The 18,419-nt window shown below is 48.3% G+C and overlaps 1 protein-coding gene across 1 annotated transcript in view; it reads left to right on the forward strand.

The window, feature by feature from the left end:
* The window catches only part of RIMKLA (ribosomal modification protein rimK like family member A), a 35,286-nt gene extending 18,138 nt beyond the window's left edge, over positions 1 to 17,148 (forward strand). Inside the window, exons 3-5 of the mRNA XM_041739093.1 lie at positions 4,181 to 4,267; positions 11,087 to 11,290; positions 13,696 to 17,148. Coding sequence (XP_041595027.1) covers positions 4,181 to 4,267; positions 11,087 to 11,290; positions 13,696 to 14,186 — 782 coding nt within the window. The 3' untranslated portion in view covers positions 14,187 to 17,148. The remainder of the gene's footprint in view (positions 1 to 4,180; positions 4,268 to 11,086; positions 11,291 to 13,695) is intronic.
* Positions 17,149 to 18,419: the final 1,271 nt, after the last annotated feature.

An 18,419-nucleotide genomic window follows, 5' to 3' on the forward strand; every position in this document is an offset into this window, starting at 1 on the left:
CTGCCCTCAAGGCGCTCCCAGTTCATCACCGCTGTCAGTGGTGGAGGACAGCAAGTGTCAGAGCAGTGGTGAGTGCCATGATGAGTGAGCTGAACTTGGGACAGGATACCCGGGAGGGCTCCACGTGTAGCTCGGGAGACATGGAGGAGGGTTTCCTGAAAGAGAGAATATCTAAACTCAGCTGAAGTTATCCAGCTGAAGCAGCAGGGACGGGGAGTAACCTGAGCCCAGAGCAGAATCTGGATCGGCCTAGAGTCAAATGAGAACATGACAGATGGGTGGTATTTTGAGTAGTTTGTAGGTGTAGAGTCTGTGAAGTGGATTAGGATGACTCCTGAGGATAACAAGGCGGTAAGCAAGGAGGTGGCCTGATGGGAGTTCGGAATATCACTTTGGCTGTTCTATGAGGAAAGACTCAGACCAGGGCGACAGGATATGTGGTGATGGGCTTTTTAAACTATCCAAGTGAGCGGTGATGATCTAAACTAAGGGGACCGGGGGCACCTGGGTGGCTCAGTAGGTCAAGCATCTGTCTTCAGCTCAGGCCATGATCCTAAGGTCCTGGGATCGAGCCCTACATCCAGCTCCTTGCTCAGAGGGGAGTCTGCTTCTCCCTCTCCCTCTGCTGCTCTCCCTACTTGTGCTCCCTCTCTCTCTCAAAGAAATAAATAAAATATTTTTTAAAAATAATAAAATAAGGGGGCCATAATAAGAATGAAGGTAAGTGAACACATTGGGAATTACGAAGGAGATCGCAGTAACAGGACATAACGACTGGCTGGATATGAGGAGTCTAGAGAGCAATTGAGTGACTCTGGTTTCCGATTTGGGCAACCAGACGTGAAAGCAAACATTCACAGAGATGAGAAGCATGAGGGGAGAAACAGGTTGGTGGGTAGGGAGTGAGAGGTTATCGGGCAGAGATGATTTCTGTTTGAGGCTTGTTGTTTTGAGATGTCCGTAGTATAAGCAAGTGTATTCTGTAGGCAGCAGATAAATGGATCTGGAGCTCCCGAGAGAGCTGTCGTCTAGGAGGGGATTTGGAAACCTTTGCTCCGTTAAGCGAAGTCACAAGAATGAGTGAGATTGCTCAGGGGAACGTATAGAATGAAGAGAGGGCTGAACTGTACACCTAAAGTGGTAAATTTTATGCATATTTTACCACAATAAATAAAATTCAGTGAGAGGATTCAAGAGGGAACCCTTTCGAGAGTGGGTCAAGGAAGAGGAATGTGTCCAGGAGACCAAGCAGGAGTGGTGAAGAGGGAGAGGAGAGAGGACAGATGCCAATGAAAGAACATTCCAGGAAGGATGGTATAATTAAAGGTATTGTCTGGTTTTGTTTTGTTTTTAAAGATTTTATTTATTTGAGAGAGAGTAAGCGAGAACGAGTGAGAGTAAGCGAGAACGAGTGAGAGTAAGCGAGAACGAGTGAGCACAAGCGAGGTGGAGGAGCAGAGGGTGAGGGAGAAGCAGGCTCCCACCTGGGGAGCACGGAGCCCGATGCAGGACTCGATCCCAGGACCCTGGATCATGACCAGAGCTGAAGGCAGATGCTCAACCGCTGAGCAACGCCCCATCCCTGCCCCCGCACGGCACCCCTGTGGTCTGCTTCTGAAAGGACAAGTAACATAAGCACCTAGACGTGTGTTGGATTTAGCAGCAGGGACTTCAGTTTAGTGATGGGGAGAAAAGCCACTGTCGAGGGAGGCCCAGGGAATGAATGAGAAGTGAGACAATGCAAACCGGTTTGAGTAGCTTGATGGTGGGGGTTCAAGGTTGTCATTAAGGGGCGGGGCAGGGGCAAGGAATCGGGATCTTATTTGTCAAAGATGGGGGAGAGCCGAGCGTGTTTAAAATGGCAATGGAACTAGGAGGTTGGAGACCCTCTAGAGGGAGCTTAGTGGTGCCTGACCCCCGAGGAGGCAGGAGGGAAAGGGGTGTGAAGCACAGGTGCAGGGATGGCCTTGAGTAAGCAGGACCCCTCTCTCACTGTTTTATAGGGAAGGGAAAAAGGATAGCTAGAGAGGAGGTAAATAGGTCAGCCATGTCAGGAAGTAGGGGGTTCCCTTTTTTTGCTTTTTAAGGAGATAGAAGTTTGTTGAGTGTACTGCAAGGGAGCAGCAGGCAGGACAGCAAAGGAGACACGGTCATCGGCCTGGAGGCAGTGGTGGGGGGGTTGGGGTGGACTGTAGTTAAGGGGGGTGAGGGGGATATGGGAACATATGGAATTGTCTTTTCTTTTGGTTCCTGTGCCTGGTTGTCCCGTTGGTCAGCTAGGGCTTGTGGATATTTTGAGGTGGGTCACCTAATGAGCCTGTTCCAGTAAGAGGGTCCAACTAGAGGGTCACTGTGGGCCCTTCTACCTGACTCAGGCCCTCATCGCTCAAGCCCATTGCCTAAAAGCAGTCTCTACATCCCCGTGACAGATCAACCAGGGCAGATCTTTGGCATTTGGGCGGAGGTCCCGTCTTCAGTACCTTCTTCATGCTGGCAGGTGGCTATGCTGTCCCTACCCAAACTCGGTCAGGGATGCCTGGGTGGCCAGTGGTTGAGTGTCTGCTTGGGCTCAGCTCGTGATCCCGGGGTCCTGGGATCGAGTCCCACGTCAGGCTCCCTGCATGGTGCCTGCTTCTCCCTCTGCCTGTGTCTCTGTCTCTCTCATGAATGAATAAATAAAATCTTTAAAAAAAAAAACAACCCAACTTGTCGGTCCCTCAGGGGTTCTGTGCAGTTACAGGTCTGGTTACAGACCAGAGCATGTATTATATCACTGTGCTGATTGGAGATGGGAATGAAATTCCTTGGCGGCCAGGTCCATGGGATTTCGGGGGCAGGGAGCCTCTGATGGGCTGGGGTCCTTATTGAATCGTCATTTGTATGTGCGATTGTGGGATTTACTCAGACACTTGGGAACATTGTTTGCCTGTCGATTAGAATGGCAGCTGGATCGGAGGGAACAAAGGGAATACCAGGGGGCCTGAAAGAAGCCAGGTGGCTGAGAGGCAGGCGCATCAGGAAAGGGTCCCCACCGAGTCCCTAATGTGTGGATTCACTGGAGAAGAGCTTCCACTGCCAATTACTCCTCAGGTTGGAGACCTCGAGGGACGGAGTGGGAGAGGAGAAGACAGGGCCCCTGGCCTTCACGGGCCCAGGTAGGCCAACCTGTTTGCCCTCAGACCTCCAGGCCCCCTGGAGAGCTGCCCTGGCCAGAGACCTTCTTCTGTCCAAGGAGCAGTACAGGGGTCAGACCGCCCACAGGCCAAAAAGAGAAGGGGGGAGGGAGGAAGGATCCCTCCGGAGGGAGGGCGAGGGGGGACATCCCACCCTTTTGGGGTGGGGCAATATGGTGGGTCCCCCTGGGGCTAAGGGTCCTCACCAAAGGGTAACCTCCCCCTGGGAAGTCATCAGTTCCCCAGGGTGCACCAGGCTGAGGCCCTGCCAGGGAGAGCCCTGGGCAGCCGACCTTCCCCATACGGGCCACCAAATGTGGGGCATCCCAGCCAGGTGGGGGTTGGTGGCACGGGCTGGGGACACAGAGGAGACAGAAGTTCACACACTGTAGGGGAGCCGCGGGCAGGGCAGCAAAGGAGGCATGGTCTGCAGGAGTTCCTGCTTTCTTCTTTTTTTTTTAAAGATTTATTTATTTATTTATTTGAGAGAGAGGGTGAGAGGGAATGCGAGTCGGGGGAGGGGCAGAGGGACAGGGCCTCCAGCAGTGCCAGATGTCACCTCCCATGAGACCCATGTCACCTCCCATGAGACCGCGACCGAGACGCTTAGCGGAGCCCCACGGTGTCCCCGGAGTTCCCTTCTAGTAAAACCGACTGTTGGTACCTTCTTCCCGCCCCTGATCATATGTGTGTGTGTGTGTGTGTGTGTGTGTGCGCGTGCACAGCCCTGCCGTGGTTTTATTCCAACCGTTACGGCGTGGGGGGGCCACAGCCACGGAGCTGGGGTGCGCGCCCTGCCCGGGCCTTGTCAGGACTGCGGGAGCCCCCGGCACACCCTCGTCCTTGATCCGCGTTGGTTGCCTCCCCTGCCTGCTCCCACAGGTGTCACAGGGGGTTGAGCTGCTTTAATGGGAGGACCTGGAGGCCTGGGGAGGATTCGCACGAGGGGCCGCACTGGGCCGACCGCTCCGGCCTCAACTGCACTGACTTTCACCCTTTCTCGGCAGGTGGCCATGAAGACTTTTCAAAAATGATTGACGAAGCCGAGCCCCTGGGCTACCCGGTCGTGGTGAAGAGCACGCGAGGACACCGGGGTCAGTGCTGCTCCTCCGGGGCTTCCGCTGGGGCTGTGCGTCTGCCGGGAGAAGTGGGGACCCCCGGAGGGGCTCGGGGTCCTTCCCTCTGTCCCCTCCTCTCTGTCCCCCTGTCCTTGCTTCCTCAGACCCTTCTCATTCCCGCCCTGGCCTGGGCAGCAGGCTCCTGACTGGACTGACTGGCCTCCCCCACCTTGCCGCCAGGGCATCCTCTCTTCTTAGGGACTCATTCCTCTGAACCACCTGTTCCTGTCCTTCCCTCGCTAAAAACACGCCCTCCCACGGGCCTCGTGGCCTGTTCCACGAAGTCCGTGTTCCTCACCATAGCTCCGAAGGCCCCAAAGCTTCAGCCTTCCTCGGCAGCCCCTCTGGCTGCGTCAGCCCTCCCTAACCCGCTGCAGACCCCTTCTCCTTCACGACCTAGACCATGTATTTTCTTTTCTTTTTTCTTTATTATTTTTTTTAAGATTTTATTTATTTACTCATGAGAGACACACAGAGAGAGGCAGAGACACAGGCAGAGGGAGAAGCAGGCTCCATGCAGGGAGCCCGATGCGGGACTCGATCCCAGGACCCCGGGGTCACGCCCTGGACCGAAGGCAGGCGCTCAACCGCTGAGCCACCCAGGAATCCACCTGGATTTTCTTTTCTTTAAACCTCTGCTCTCTTCCCTTTGCTGGCAAGGCCATCTTCCTCTGGCCTCTGGTGACTTCCACTCACCCGTGAAGGGCCGCCCCAGCTGACCGCCCCCTCCACTGTTGTTTCCTCCCCCCTGCCCAGCCCAGGTCCCCCTCCCTCTCTGGCAGCAGAGTGACTTGCTCTCCCCTTGTGTTTCCGTGGCACTTTGTCCACGCCTCTAACACAGTCACAGGTGTCTGTGCCCTTTTCCCTCGCTGGCTGCAGGCTGCTCGGCAGCAGGAACCCGGCCCCTTGCCTCTGTCCCCAACACCTGCTCCGGTGCTTGGGGCATAGCAGGGACCGGGAACTGAGAGGGGCAGGCACGCAGCTGGGAGGTCTCCCCGACAACGTGAGGGCAGGTACCTGCCGATGTGACCCCAGGGCGACTGCAGTGAGGGGAGGCACCTGGGACAGACAAGTGCCGAGGGGGTCCTGCTTTGGGGACTGGGTGGCGACATGGACTGGACACAGGCACTGCTGCTCCCAAGGAGCTGCAGTGTGCACAGGGTGGAGACGGTTGCATTGCAAGGTGACAACCTCTGAGGCAAGCTCGCCCAGCACCTGCTTGTGCCCGACAGCGGGGCCGATTCTGCCATGAGGCAGGGAGGGCCTCCCTAGAGGAGAAGGAGACTGAAGTTGGAGTCTGGAAATCCAACTGGAGGAAGCGAGGAAGCAAACACACAGGAGCAGGTGTGAGCAAAGCAACCTGTGCGAGCCCAGGGATCCTACTGAGGAGAAAGGAATGAGTTGGGGGGCACTGTGGGGCCCTTAATACTATTCAGATGGATATGCTACAGGCCTGAAGTTCAATGTCTCGTTTTTTTTGTTGTTGTTGTGCTAAAATATACAGTAATTGAGAATTCAACTCATATTTATTGAGTGCCTAGAGAGTGCCAGGCACTGTTGTAGGCTCTGGGGATACAGAAGGGAACAAAGCAAAAACCCCTATCCTCAAGGAGCTCATGTCGTAGAGAGGTAAGACAGACAATAAACAGAAATTAGATAAAATACATCATATTTTCAAACGTTTTAAAAATTGAGATGTAGGGGCGCCTGGGTGGCTCAGTCACTTAAGCATCCGACTCTTGGTTTCAACTCCAGTCATGATCTCAGGGTCGTGGGATGGAGCCGTGTGTCGGGCTCCACACTCCACAGGGAGTCTGCTGGAGATTCTCACATTCCCTCTCCCTTCCTCCTCCAACCCTCACTTCTGTGCTCTCTCTTTAAAAAAAAATAAAAATAGGGGCACCTGGGTGGCTCAGTGATTGAGTGTCTGCCTTCGGCTCAGGTCATGATCCCGGGGTTCTGGGATCGAGTCCTCCATCAGGCTCCCTGTGGGGAGCCTGCTTCTCCCTCTGCCTTTGTCTCTGCCTCTCTCATGAATAAATACGTAAAACATTTTTTAAAAATAAAATTACAATAAAACATTGAGATGTAATTCACATAACAGTTCACCATTCTTAAGTGTACAATTTAGTAGATTTTGGTATATTCACTATTGTGTGCAACCATAGCCACCATCTAACTTCAGAACCTTTCCATCCCAAAAAAGAAACCCTGTGCCTACTAGGGGTCAGTCACAGTTGCCTCCCCTAGTCTTTGGCAGCCACAATCTGCTTTATGGATTTGCCTATACTGAACGTGTCCTATCAATGGAATCCTACACCGTAGCCTTTTGTGTCTGGCTCCTTGGACTTAGCGTGTTGTCTTCAGGGGTCATCCATGTTGTAACATAGATCAGCCCCTCATTCCTTCTTAATAATCCCTCAGTAATAGGCTGTTGTGCGGATAGACCACATTCTGTTTATCTGTTCATCAGCTGATGGACATCTAGTTGTCTCTACTTTGTGGCTGTTATGCATAATGCTGCTGTGGGCATGTGTATGAGTGTCGAGGTGAACATATGCTTTCATTTCTCTTGGGTATGTATCTACCTAAGTGTGAGCTGTGGGGTCATGTGGTGACTCTCTGTGTAGCTTCAGAGGAACTGCCAAACTATTTTCCACAACGGTTGTGTCATTTTACAGGCCTACCAGTAGTGCATAAGGGTTCAGATTTCTCCACATCCTCCCTGATCCTTATTTTATTCATTCACTCATTTATTTATTTATTATTTTTTTAGAATACTAAATAAAACTTTTTGATTGATTGTTTTGATTTATATATTTAAATATTTAATTTATTTATTTGAGAGGGGGGGGGAAGCATGGGCAGGAAAGAGAGGGAGAAGCAGGTTCCCCACTAAGCAAGGAGCCTGACATGGGACTTGATCCCAGGACCCTGGGATCATGACCTGAGCTGAACCGACTGAGCCATCCAGGTACCCCTGACTGTATATATTAATCTGAGAGTTTGTAGCCTGAAAACTGGGCAGGCCTAACTCTTAGAATATACATATATGAATGTCTTCTTTGTCTTGACAAATTAAGCTAATAGTCACCATACTTACATCATAAAAACAAGCCACAGGCCAAATTACATGTTTTCCAAGCACTAGTAATGTAGGGGCCCATTGGATGTATGGATGTATGTATTTTTATTTAAATTCAGTTAATTGGGGATCCCTGGGTGGCTCAGCGGTTTAGTGCCTGCCTTCAGCCCAGGGCGTGATCCTGGAGACTCAGGAACGAGTCCCATGTCAGGCTCCCTGCGTGGAGCCTGCTTCTCCCTCTGCCTGTGTCTCTGCCTCTCTCTGTGTGCATCTCTCATGAATAAATAAATAAAATCTTAAAAAATAAATAAATTCAATTAATTAACATACAACGTATTATTGGTTTCAGAGGTAGAGGTCAGTGATTCATCAGGCTTATATAACACCCAGTGCTCATCACATCATGTGCTCATCACCCAGTTACCCCATCCCCCCAACACCTTCCCCTCCAGTGACCCTCACTTTGTTTCCTGTGATTAAGAGTCTCTCATGGTTTGTCTACCTTTTTGATTTCATCTCGTTTTATTTTTCCCTCTCTTTCTGAATTTTTAAAATATTCTTTGAGGTCTAATTGACATACAGCATAATTAATGTCAGTTTTAGTTGTACAGTATAATAATTCAATATTTATATACATTATGGTCAGACAAAGTCTAGTTAACATCCATCACCGTACAGAATTTTTTTTTTCTCATGATGAGAACTTTTAGCAACTTTCAAACATGTGATTTGTTTTTATTACCACCATCCCAGTGGGTGTAAGGCATCTTAATGTGGTTTCGCTTTGTATTTTCATAATGACTAGTGACGTTGAGCATCTTTTCCTGTGCTTATTGGACATTTGTAGATCTTTGGACAACTGTCTATTCAAATCCTTTGCCCACTTTTCAGTTGGATTATTTGCCTTTTTTATTGCTGAGGGGTTTTTTTCTTTTTAAAGATTTATTTGTTTTGCGGGAGGAGGGGGAGAGAGAATCCTAAGCAGACTCCATGCTGAGGGCAGAGCCTGCTGAAGGGCTTGATCTCACAACCCTGAGATCACGATATGAGCCAAAACCAAGAAGAGTTGGATGCTCAACCAACTGCACCACCCAAGTGCCCCTTTTTATTGCTGAGTTTTTAAGAGTTCACAACATAGAAACATAATGTGAACATGTTTTTTTCCCCACCCTGTAGTTTGTCTTTTCACTTTCTTGATAGTATCCTTGGATGTACAGAAGGTTTTGATTTTGATGGAGTTCAATTCATCTATTTTTCTTTCCTTTGGTGGCTTGTGCTTTTAGATGTCATTTTGTGGCTGCCTCATCCCAGGTCACACAGATTGACACCTGTGTTTCCTTCTAAGAGTTTTATAGTTTTAGCTCCTACCTTTCTTTGAGTCTTTGATCCATTTTGAGCTGATTTTTGTATACGGTGTGATGAAAGAGTCCAGCTTCCTTCTTTTGCATGTGGCTATCTAGTTGTAACTCTTGTCAAAAATCACCTGTCTGTATGAGGGTTTATTCTGGGCTCTCGGTTCTATTGCATTGGTCTGTACGTCTCTCATCTTATGCCAGGCCACACTCTCTTCATTACTGTAACGTTGTAATAAGTTTTGAAGTTGGGAAGTTGTGCTCCAACTTTGTCCTTTTTTTTTTTTCTTTCTTTGAAGATTGTGTTGGATATTTGGCATCCTTGACTTTCCTTTTTTTTTTTTTTTTTTTAATGTGAGACACACAGAGAGGGAGAGAGAGAGGCAGAGACACAGGCAGAGGGAGAAGCAGGCTCCATGCTGGGAGCCCGACGTGGGACTTGATCCCAGGTCTCCAGGATCACACCCTTGGCTGAAGGTGGCACTAAACCACTGAGCCACCGGGCTGCCCATCCTTGCCTTTCCATACGAATTTTAGGATCAGCTTGTCAACTTCTGCAAAAAAAAGAAAAAAGAAAAAAAAGGAAGTTAGACTTTTGGTGGGATCTGTATTGAATCTGTAGGTCAGCTGGAGGAGTGTTGCTATCTTAACAATATGAAGTCCTCCGGTCCCTGAACATGGGGTATCTTTCCATTTACTTAGATCTTTAATTTCGCTCAAAAATGTTTTGTAGTTTTCAGTGATAAGTCTTATACTTCTTTGGTTAAATTTATTCCTTAACTTTTTTGTTCCTTTTGATGTTCTGGTAAATGGAATTGTGTTCTTAATTTCGTTTTCAGGTTGTTCGTTGCTGGTGTCACACATAGTATCTTAGGGAAAATGGATTGGGAGTAAACAAATTATAGCGGCAGTTATACTCTGGCCTATAGAAATAAATCTAAAGAAGACAGTGCAAGGGTACGGGCTGTGCCCTTGAGAAAGTTACTAATCTTGTAGACCTTTATTTCCCTGTACTGTAAAATAAAAATAACCATCCTGTCCTAATGGCTTCATAGGGCTAATCTGAGGTATAAATGAAATGATAAAACCATCTATTTGGCACATGAGAGATGATTAATCTAAGTCCTCTTTCCCACTCCCTTCCCCTTTTTCCTCTGTTCCTGAAAACTGTAGCTCCTTTAGTAATTTCAGACTAAGTCCTATATTAGAACCTGCCAGGAACCAAGGAACCAAGCCCCTATATCTAGCCCCCATCTCTACTGAAAATCCTACCTAATGCCCAGGGAACTCCTAGTGCCTATAATTGAATCCCAGCCATCTGTGGTCAGACGCCAGGTCTCCTGGTGCCAAATGTCCAGTGGCAGAGACATGTGTTGGAGGATACTTCTCAGTCTTCTATGCCCTGAGGGGCTGATACCCATCACTCTTTTTGTTAAGACTTCAGAAAGGTCCCACTCCTTTTTTTTTAAATTTTTTTTTCCCACTCCTTTTAATGTGGTGACACAAATTTTAGAAAAACCATCTCTTTGTTCCATATTTGTGAACAGGAAGGCTCAGGCTGAGTGTGCTCATGTCAGATTTGTAGAGCAAACCTATCAGGAACTCCCACTCAGATCTGTCAGCTAATATGTAAATGGAAAGGGAGATGCCAAGTGATTATAAAAGCACTGGTGATTCAGGCAGAAAATAAAGTATTTGGAGTCAAGAAGAAATGCTTTCCCTAGATAGAAGTGTATAGGTCATTCCTTTTTAGAGTTAAACAGGTACAGCCAGATAATAAGTTTCTCATGTTTAGAAGGAGGAGGGTGTCTGTCGGAGGTTCCCTCTTTGGACTCCCAGACCTTGTCCATAGACCTCTCTTAATGCCATATCCTGCTGTGTTGTGCTTACCTTTTGGGGGTCTCTCTCTGCCTAGACTTGGAATTCCTCTACAGTGTGTTCCATTAATTATGTTCTGTAAACACTGATTGAGGTTCAGCTTTGTACCTCGACCCACTGTGAGCTTTGGGGCCTTCACAAAGTGGGCTGGAGATTAGACTCAGCCTAATCCTGGGGTGAGAGGAGATGCTAACTGCTTTTGGAACTGAATTGACTAGAGCCTTACGATTTTATCTTGGCCTCTTCTGTGTGTTTCTGGAACACATTATTATTCCTAAAAGAAGAGTTGTGGTAGAGGGAGAGGGAGCTGAGGAAAGCCAAGAGAAAGTTTGGCAGCCATTTGAGAAGAAGCGAGAGTCTGGTCAGAGAAAGGGAAGGGGCTCAGGTAAGGCAAGTTCAGAAAGAAACGACAGTGGTAGGGACAGGGAGATGGGAGGGCAGAGGCTTCTCTAACCACTCCTCTTGCTCTGTCTTCTTCAGGAAAAGCTGTTTTTCTCGCAAGAGATAAACATCACCTCTCAGACATCTGCCATCTGATCCGCCATGATGTGCCCTACCTGTTCCAGAAATATGTGAAGGAGTCACATGGCAAAGATATCCGAGTGGTGGTGGTAGGGGGCCGGGTGATAGGCTCAATGCTTCGCTGCTCCACAGATGGACGGATGCAGAGCAACTGCTCTCTCGGTAAGGTAGACAAGCTCACGGTCAATTTTTTCATTAGGTTGTTTGCACCCATTCAGTAAATGTGGATCGATCCCTCCTATCTTGTCAGGTCCTCCGCTGCACACCAGGATCACAGATAAGGATTAGAAACAAGCTCTGTCCTGTCACAGCAAGCAGCCCGGGAAAAGGACAGATGGGTCAGTGTCACAGACGGTGCTGTGACACAGGTCAGGCCTGGGCATCGGGACGCTGAGAGGGAGCCTTGTCTGGTAGGCGTTGGGACTCAGCAGTCAGGTTTAAACTAGGCAGTGACATGTGGACCCGGGCTTGAGAAAAACTGACACGTGGGTAGAGGAGGGATTGAAGGCAGGAGGCAAGGAGAGGAGCTTAGAAGATTTTTACAACTGTCGAGGCAAGAAATAATGAGAGTCAACACCAAGGCAATGCAGAAGGCAGAGTGTATTTCGTGTTTACGTTGTAATTGAAGATTGGGTTTTTCCTATATGTATGATATTATTAGAAAGCTGCAGTTCATATTTGGATCAAATGCATAACACCATCCCACGAACCTATTGTTAATCTTGTTTTCTGTTATGGTGGATGGAGATGTTCCAGGAGAGAGATAAATTATTGTCCCCATCACAAAAAGCTATAGTCACCCTCATCGAATGAATGTGTATATTGCTAATCTGAAAAAAAAAAAAAAAGTGCCCACGGTTATATCCTAAATGACCCGGTGAGTATACCAAGGCTAGTGACTAATAAAGAGACTGAAACACCAATTCGGCTCTTCCTTTATTAATACTGGTTAAGCAGTTGGCAGGAGCGGACTCTACAAGAACGTGTGTAATTAATGAGAGAGGCTCACGGCCCCACAAAGGAGAAGACCTGAAAGCAGATCGTTGCAGGACACTTGATGGAGTGTTGTGATGGGGGCAGATGCCAGGCTCAGGTTGACACAGTGCTAAGTACTCAAGACGCGGTCTCATCTCATTAATCTCATTAGCGTGTGTGTGGTGCCACCATGTTGAACCTCTTGTATTATGTTGTCTTTTGTAGTCACCTTACAAGATGCATTCTTTAAGTAGGTAGGAACCAGATGGTTTTGCCATTTGCCCATGTTGCTTTCCTTGGTGAGCTAGTCTAAAATTCTTTTATAGCCTTTTCCTTATACATTCTAGCAGGTGGAGAAGGGATGGCGTTAAGGAAAAGGCATGAATCCTTGGACCTGAGAATACAGGTCTTAAGTCTTTCCATGGAGACTGTTAAACCTGAGGTCTTAGCTTCATAGTAGGTAAGGACAGTCAGACTATCTTTGGTATGGGATTTTGTCTCACAAGCCTATCCATCTACCTCTTCCTAAAATATAATATTAATTTTTTTAAAAAGGATTTTTAAATTTATTTTGGAGGTGGAGGGAGGGGCAGAGGGAGTCAGAGAATCCCTAGCAGACTCCATGCTGAGCGTGGAGCCTGATGTGGGTCTGGATGCCATGGCCCTGAGGTCATGACCTGAGCCAAAATCAAGAGTCAGATGCTTAACTGACTGGTTCACTCAGGCGCCCCAACATAATGTTAATTTTGCCTTTTTCTGTACAAAAGCAATGCATTCTCATGTAGAAAATTTGGAAAATATGGCAAAGTCCAATAAAAAAGATATTTATCATTAATCCCGTCCGTTAAAGACAGGCATTGTTAACATTTCTGTATTGTTCTTTCTGGCAATGTCTTTTGGCACGGTTGTGGTCATGCTGCAGTCTTTAATCTTTCCAAGTATTTTTCCGTGGGATAACAAACTCTCAATGGGCATTATTATTCATGATTATAAAATATGCTGCTTCCCTCTATTGTGAGAGGTTTCTAGTTTTTCATTTACTCACCAACAAATATTTAGTGAGTGCCTGCTATATCCCAGGATTTTTATTTTCCAGTATTTTATGTTATTTTTTTAAGATTTTATTCATTCATCTGAGAGAGAGGCCCAGAGAGACAGTGTGAGCATAAGCAGGGGGAGGAACAGAGGGAGAGGGAGAAGCAGGCTCCCCGCTGAGCAGATCCGGGGTCTCCAGGATCGTGACCCCGAGCTGAAGGCAGCCGCTTGCTGACTGAGACACCCAGGCTCCCCTCCAGGATTTTAAGTACCTCTGCCATCACCATCTTTGTGCATACAGCTTTTTTTTCTGTTACGTAAGACTATTTCCTTAGTGGTAGATCAGAGGAAATAAACATTTTTAAAACTCCTAGATAAGCAGTGACCCTATTGTTTTCCCAAAGGGCATCCTGATTTCCAAGCGGATCTTCTATGGGTACTAAGAATGCCCATCTCACTGCCTCTCCTCAGCACTCCCCCCCGCCATCTCTTCTCTGAAGGGTCAGCGTGGCCCTAGTGTCTGATGTCACCGTTATGTCGCTGTGCTTTCCCCACAGGTGGTGTGGGTGTCATGTGCCCGCTGACAGAACAAGGCAAGCAGTTGGCTATTCAGGTATCTAACATCCTGGGCATGGACTTCTGTGGCATCGATCTGCTCATTATGGACGACGGCTCCTTTGTGGTGTGCGAGGCAAATGCCAACGTCGGCTTCCTAGCCTTCGACCAGGCGTGCAATTTAGACGTGGGTGGCATCATCGCGGACTACACCATGTCCTTGCTGCCCAATAGGCAGACTGGCAAGATGGCTGTGCTCCCAGGACTGTCCAGTCCCAGGGAGAAGAAAGAGCCAGATGGCTGCGCTTCAGCTCAGGGAGTTGCAGAGAGCGTCTATGCCATCAACAATGGGTCTACCTCTAGTGAGAGTGAGCCTGAACTGGGAGAGATCCGGGATTCCTCAGTGAGCACCACGGGGGCCTCGCCCCCCATGCTGCCCGACCCCAGCTACAACATTAACAACAGGATTGCTTCAGAATTAAAACTTAAGTGAATTCCTGCTTTTTGGCAGCATTTAAACCAAATCCTACTGCTTCCCTGTAGTTTTGAGTGAATAAAATCTGGACTAACGTGATTTCATTTGCACAGGAACTAAGAAATCCCATCTGGGCACTCCGCATTCTTTCTAACGGTGATTTAAGCAAACGGCTTAGCTTTGTGGTTTTTACAAAGACTGAAATAAAAACACTCACCACGAGCAACATCCCGACTGATCAACTTGAGACGGATCGGTGTCTGCCGCAAGCACTTGGATACCACGGCTGACTTTTAAGGCGCTGACTCTGTCGCTGCTTCTGGCTGCTATCAGCAGAGCCAGTGGACTCGGAAGGGCTCCCGGAAGTACTGTCCTCGGAGGCCACCACCAGATGGAGGCCAGTGCAGAAGAGATGGAATGTGACTGCAGTTACGTGCCCTTCGTTAAGTGTGTGTGTGTGTGATGCTTGAAGAATACACAGTTCAGTCTCTGCTCCCCGTCAATCACCATCTTGGCCATATTTCTCTGACACTCAGGATATGGTGTTTTAGGGAGCTTCCTCATTAGCATTTTCGACGAAGCACTTTGTAGAAAGTTTGAGATTGAGCGTTACTTGACTTCCCTGGTTGGCAGGTACCTGCTGTGTAACTGGGGCTTTCTACAAATTGCTTTGCCACTCCGAATTTATAGACCCTGCTTCAACTAATGCCAGCCCCAGCAGCCTCTTGCACCTTTGCTGCCTTTGGCCTCAGCTGGAAATGCACTTCAACGAGCTAGTGGCCACACACTCTTTCTTCTGCGTGCACTAGAGTTGAACGCCATGAACTTTCTTGTCAATGGACTCTGTTCATTTGTCATCCAGCAGCCGGTGGGTTTTTATCATAGAGAGCTTACTGGAAGATAATCATTTCCCCCTTTCTCTCCTAAAACTTTGTGTACTGCTTAGCTGTAGGAGGTTCTCTTGTATGCATTGGTGTTGTGGGCCTGTTGGGTAGATAGAGCCATTGGAAACACACTCTAATCCCCTTGACATTCTAGTCCTAGCCAGGTCCCAGAGACCAGTCCTTACCTACTTTTCCAAACTGGGGAGACTCAGGAATTACTCATTGCACATTTTAGGGGAGGAGGGGGTTGGATAGTGTGGACAGGACACCAAGTGCTTTTCACTTTAACTCTTGAAGCAGCAGAGGATGATCTTTCCCTTGGGAGAAATTGCGGAGGTGGGTTTTCCATTTCCACTTAATGAAGTATGATGAGAGTGAGCAAGGCTCCCTTTTTAACCAAATACACTAAAACATAAGCACTCAAGAGTTACCATAATCTGTGTTGTTTCCTTGGGAGACCATACTCTTGAGTTGTGATGTTGCACGTGCCAAGAATGGGTGGAAGTCGTCTTTGGGATTATCTCTGAAGCCCTGCAAGGAAAGATGCCTCACAGCCTTATAAGTCAGACTTCATTTTTTCACACTACCCTTCCCAGAGGTAGTTCCAAGCTCCATCACCCATTTTCTTTATCAGACTTACCTTCTAATGCTCTTCGACTGTTCCAAAAAAGAAAAAAAAATCATCCCTCAAAACACCAGTCTACCCATAAAGGACAACAATGAGGAAGCAAGCTTTCAAGTGGACAGTTTCCAAGGAAGGCTCTAGAAATAGTCTGAGTTAAGGACAGCTTCACTGGACTACACGTACATCTTCTCAAGGTGACTAGTGTGAAGGCAGCAACACCCATCTGGGTGTATAAATCCCTGTACTTACTCTGCTGTACATGTAAAATGTGTACAAAGTCAAAACTAGTACATTTTTTTTCACAACACATTTAAATAGAAATTGGCTTTTAAAATATTGTGGCTAAAAGCACATCTCACCAAGTAATGCGCAGTTGAAACGCGTTTGGCTCCATGTAATGGAGATACCGCACTACACAGTTGTAGTTTAAATGCAGTCCAGCCTAGGTTGCATGCCACTCAATTGTAACTCTAGTAACGTGTCTTGTACAGTTGACAAATGATAAATACTTCACCTTTAGACAGGTTAAGACATTTACCTTATCTTTACCACTCAGGGTGGGTTCAGAAGGATAGTTCAAGGTCTGTTCTTGTTGGAATTGTCCAAATGCTTTCTACGTAAACATCTGAACCAAGTGGTGACCCTCTGGAAGCTGCATTTGCTCATTCCCACTGTTCACTGTAAGCCCAGGTGCTTACAGTGCCCACCCCCCACCTGGAGGGTGCTTCCAGCTGCTAGTGACATCTGTAGTCCTTGGCACCATTGCTTGAGATCTAGCCCCTGCCTGGAAGCAGAGAAAGCTAGATCGCACCTAGATCACAGCTTCCTCCCTGGATTTCCCACACTGGCCATGGGCCCTGGGAGCCTTGGTCGCGGGTCTGGGCCACACTTGTTACGGCCGCCCGCCAGGCTGCTGAAAGGAGCCACAGATGTGGCCACAGAGCCACATCCTGGTCCTGACTTTCCCCTTAAAGAGTTGACTCACCTTGTACAGGCAGGTGGACTCTGCCTCCCATTTTTCCATTCTTCCAATAGGGAAGACGCCCCTTTACCTCTTGAGGCTGCTTTGAGGTTGAAGTGAGTTAATTAATGAGACTGTGCATCATGTGGGAGGTGGTAAAAGAATACCTCCCACATCTGGCTTTAGAAGTTTCTCATCGTCCCTCCTCTGAGGGAGTCAAGAAAAAGGCCATGGATTCTTGGCATTAGCACACTAGACCATGAGAAAGGATGCAGCTTCTCAGAGGCCTTACCACCTGAAAGGATTAAGGCTCTCATGTATTCGCACAGCCTTCTGGATGGATCGTATCTAACCTGGAACTCTTGACTCTCCTATATCAGCAGTCTTCCTTCTGTAACATAAATTGCAGTGTCTGTATAAGGTCTTCCCATTATCTGATAGTAGCATCTTGAAACTGGTCAAAACTTGAATGCCAATAGCTCCGTCACTCAGAATATATATGATTCTGCACTTGGGAAAAATGTCTTCATGGTATCTGATTGCTGGGGGGTGGGGGCTTGCAAGAATGTGGGCTTGGGGCTTCGGGGCTGTAACATCTGATAAAACGGTGTGAGTGGATCATAAGCTCTTACTATCGCCGTTCCAGACTCATTGCTCCCAGCTAAGAGGGGATTCCGTGACGCCTGGGGATGGGGCGAGGAGGAAAGGGAAGGAGAAAGGTCTTGGATGGTTTTGTGACATTGCAGGGGGAGAAATAAGAAATTGGGATCATTTGGGATTCCAGGCGGAAGGAAGAAGAAATGGCTCTTCCGTGGGTTGTTTCAGTGAAAGAATCATGCACACGCATTCATTAGAGGTAGGGGTCTCGGAAACTGTTTTGTATAAAGAAAATGAATTACACGGATTCTCATCGACCTTGGGGAAGTGGGAGAGACCTGCCTCGGCACTTGCTCAAGTCCTGAGGAACGCTGGTCTTGATGCAAGTCCCAGGGAGACGGAAGCGGTTTGGGGGGGTGGGTCCAGGATCCCCCAAGTAACAGCAGGCCCTGCTGCAGAAGAGCACCTGCAGGTGAGCCTTGGGCACCCAGCTTCTCCGAGGTGGGTCTGAGGGGCCGTGTCCGAGTGAATCCGAAGCCATTAGAACGGGACACCTCAGCTTCCGTACTTTCCTTTGCATCTGCAGGTGAGGCTTCTGTTTGCTGTCACACTGCAGATGTTTGGGGACGAGCCCTGACGACAGTCTCTCTTGTCTCTGGACTTAGCATCCTCCCATCTGCTGCTACAGCTATTAGGCCAAGCCGCGTGCTGTTTTTGACTTTCTCTGAGACTCGAGGTCAGATTGGGACTTCAAAATGCTTCCACCTGGAAGACCTCCCCATCTCAGGAAAATGTTGTCGGAATCCTTCCTTAAAACTATATTATGCTGCCATTCCCAGTGTATGGCCGGACCCTGCAGCCCTCCCTTCTAGAACACTCCCTCGAGTCCGACCACTTTGTTCCTTCAAGCTTCTCAGTTCCCTTCTCCAGGTGTGGTTCCCATGCCAGCGTGTGGCCCTCTCCTGGGCCCCGTGCTGGCATCCCAACCCCATTTGGTAGTCTCGCTGTGCCATTTCATGCTCACCGTGCCTCCGAGGCAAGACTGAGGATGTCACCCGTCAAGTGGACCCAGGAATAACCACACTCCCGACACCAGTTCAGTCCCCCCATTTTATAGATGGAGGATCTGAAACCCAGGAGCCAAGAGCACGTAGCTAGTCAGCGGCAGGGTGGGGACGCGGGCA

Source organism: Vulpes lagopus, chromosome 23 (assembly GCF_018345385.1).
Source record: "Vulpes lagopus strain Blue_001 chromosome 23, ASM1834538v1, whole genome shotgun sequence".
NCBI classification, from domain to species: domain Eukaryota; kingdom Metazoa; phylum Chordata; class Mammalia; order Carnivora; family Canidae; genus Vulpes; species Vulpes lagopus.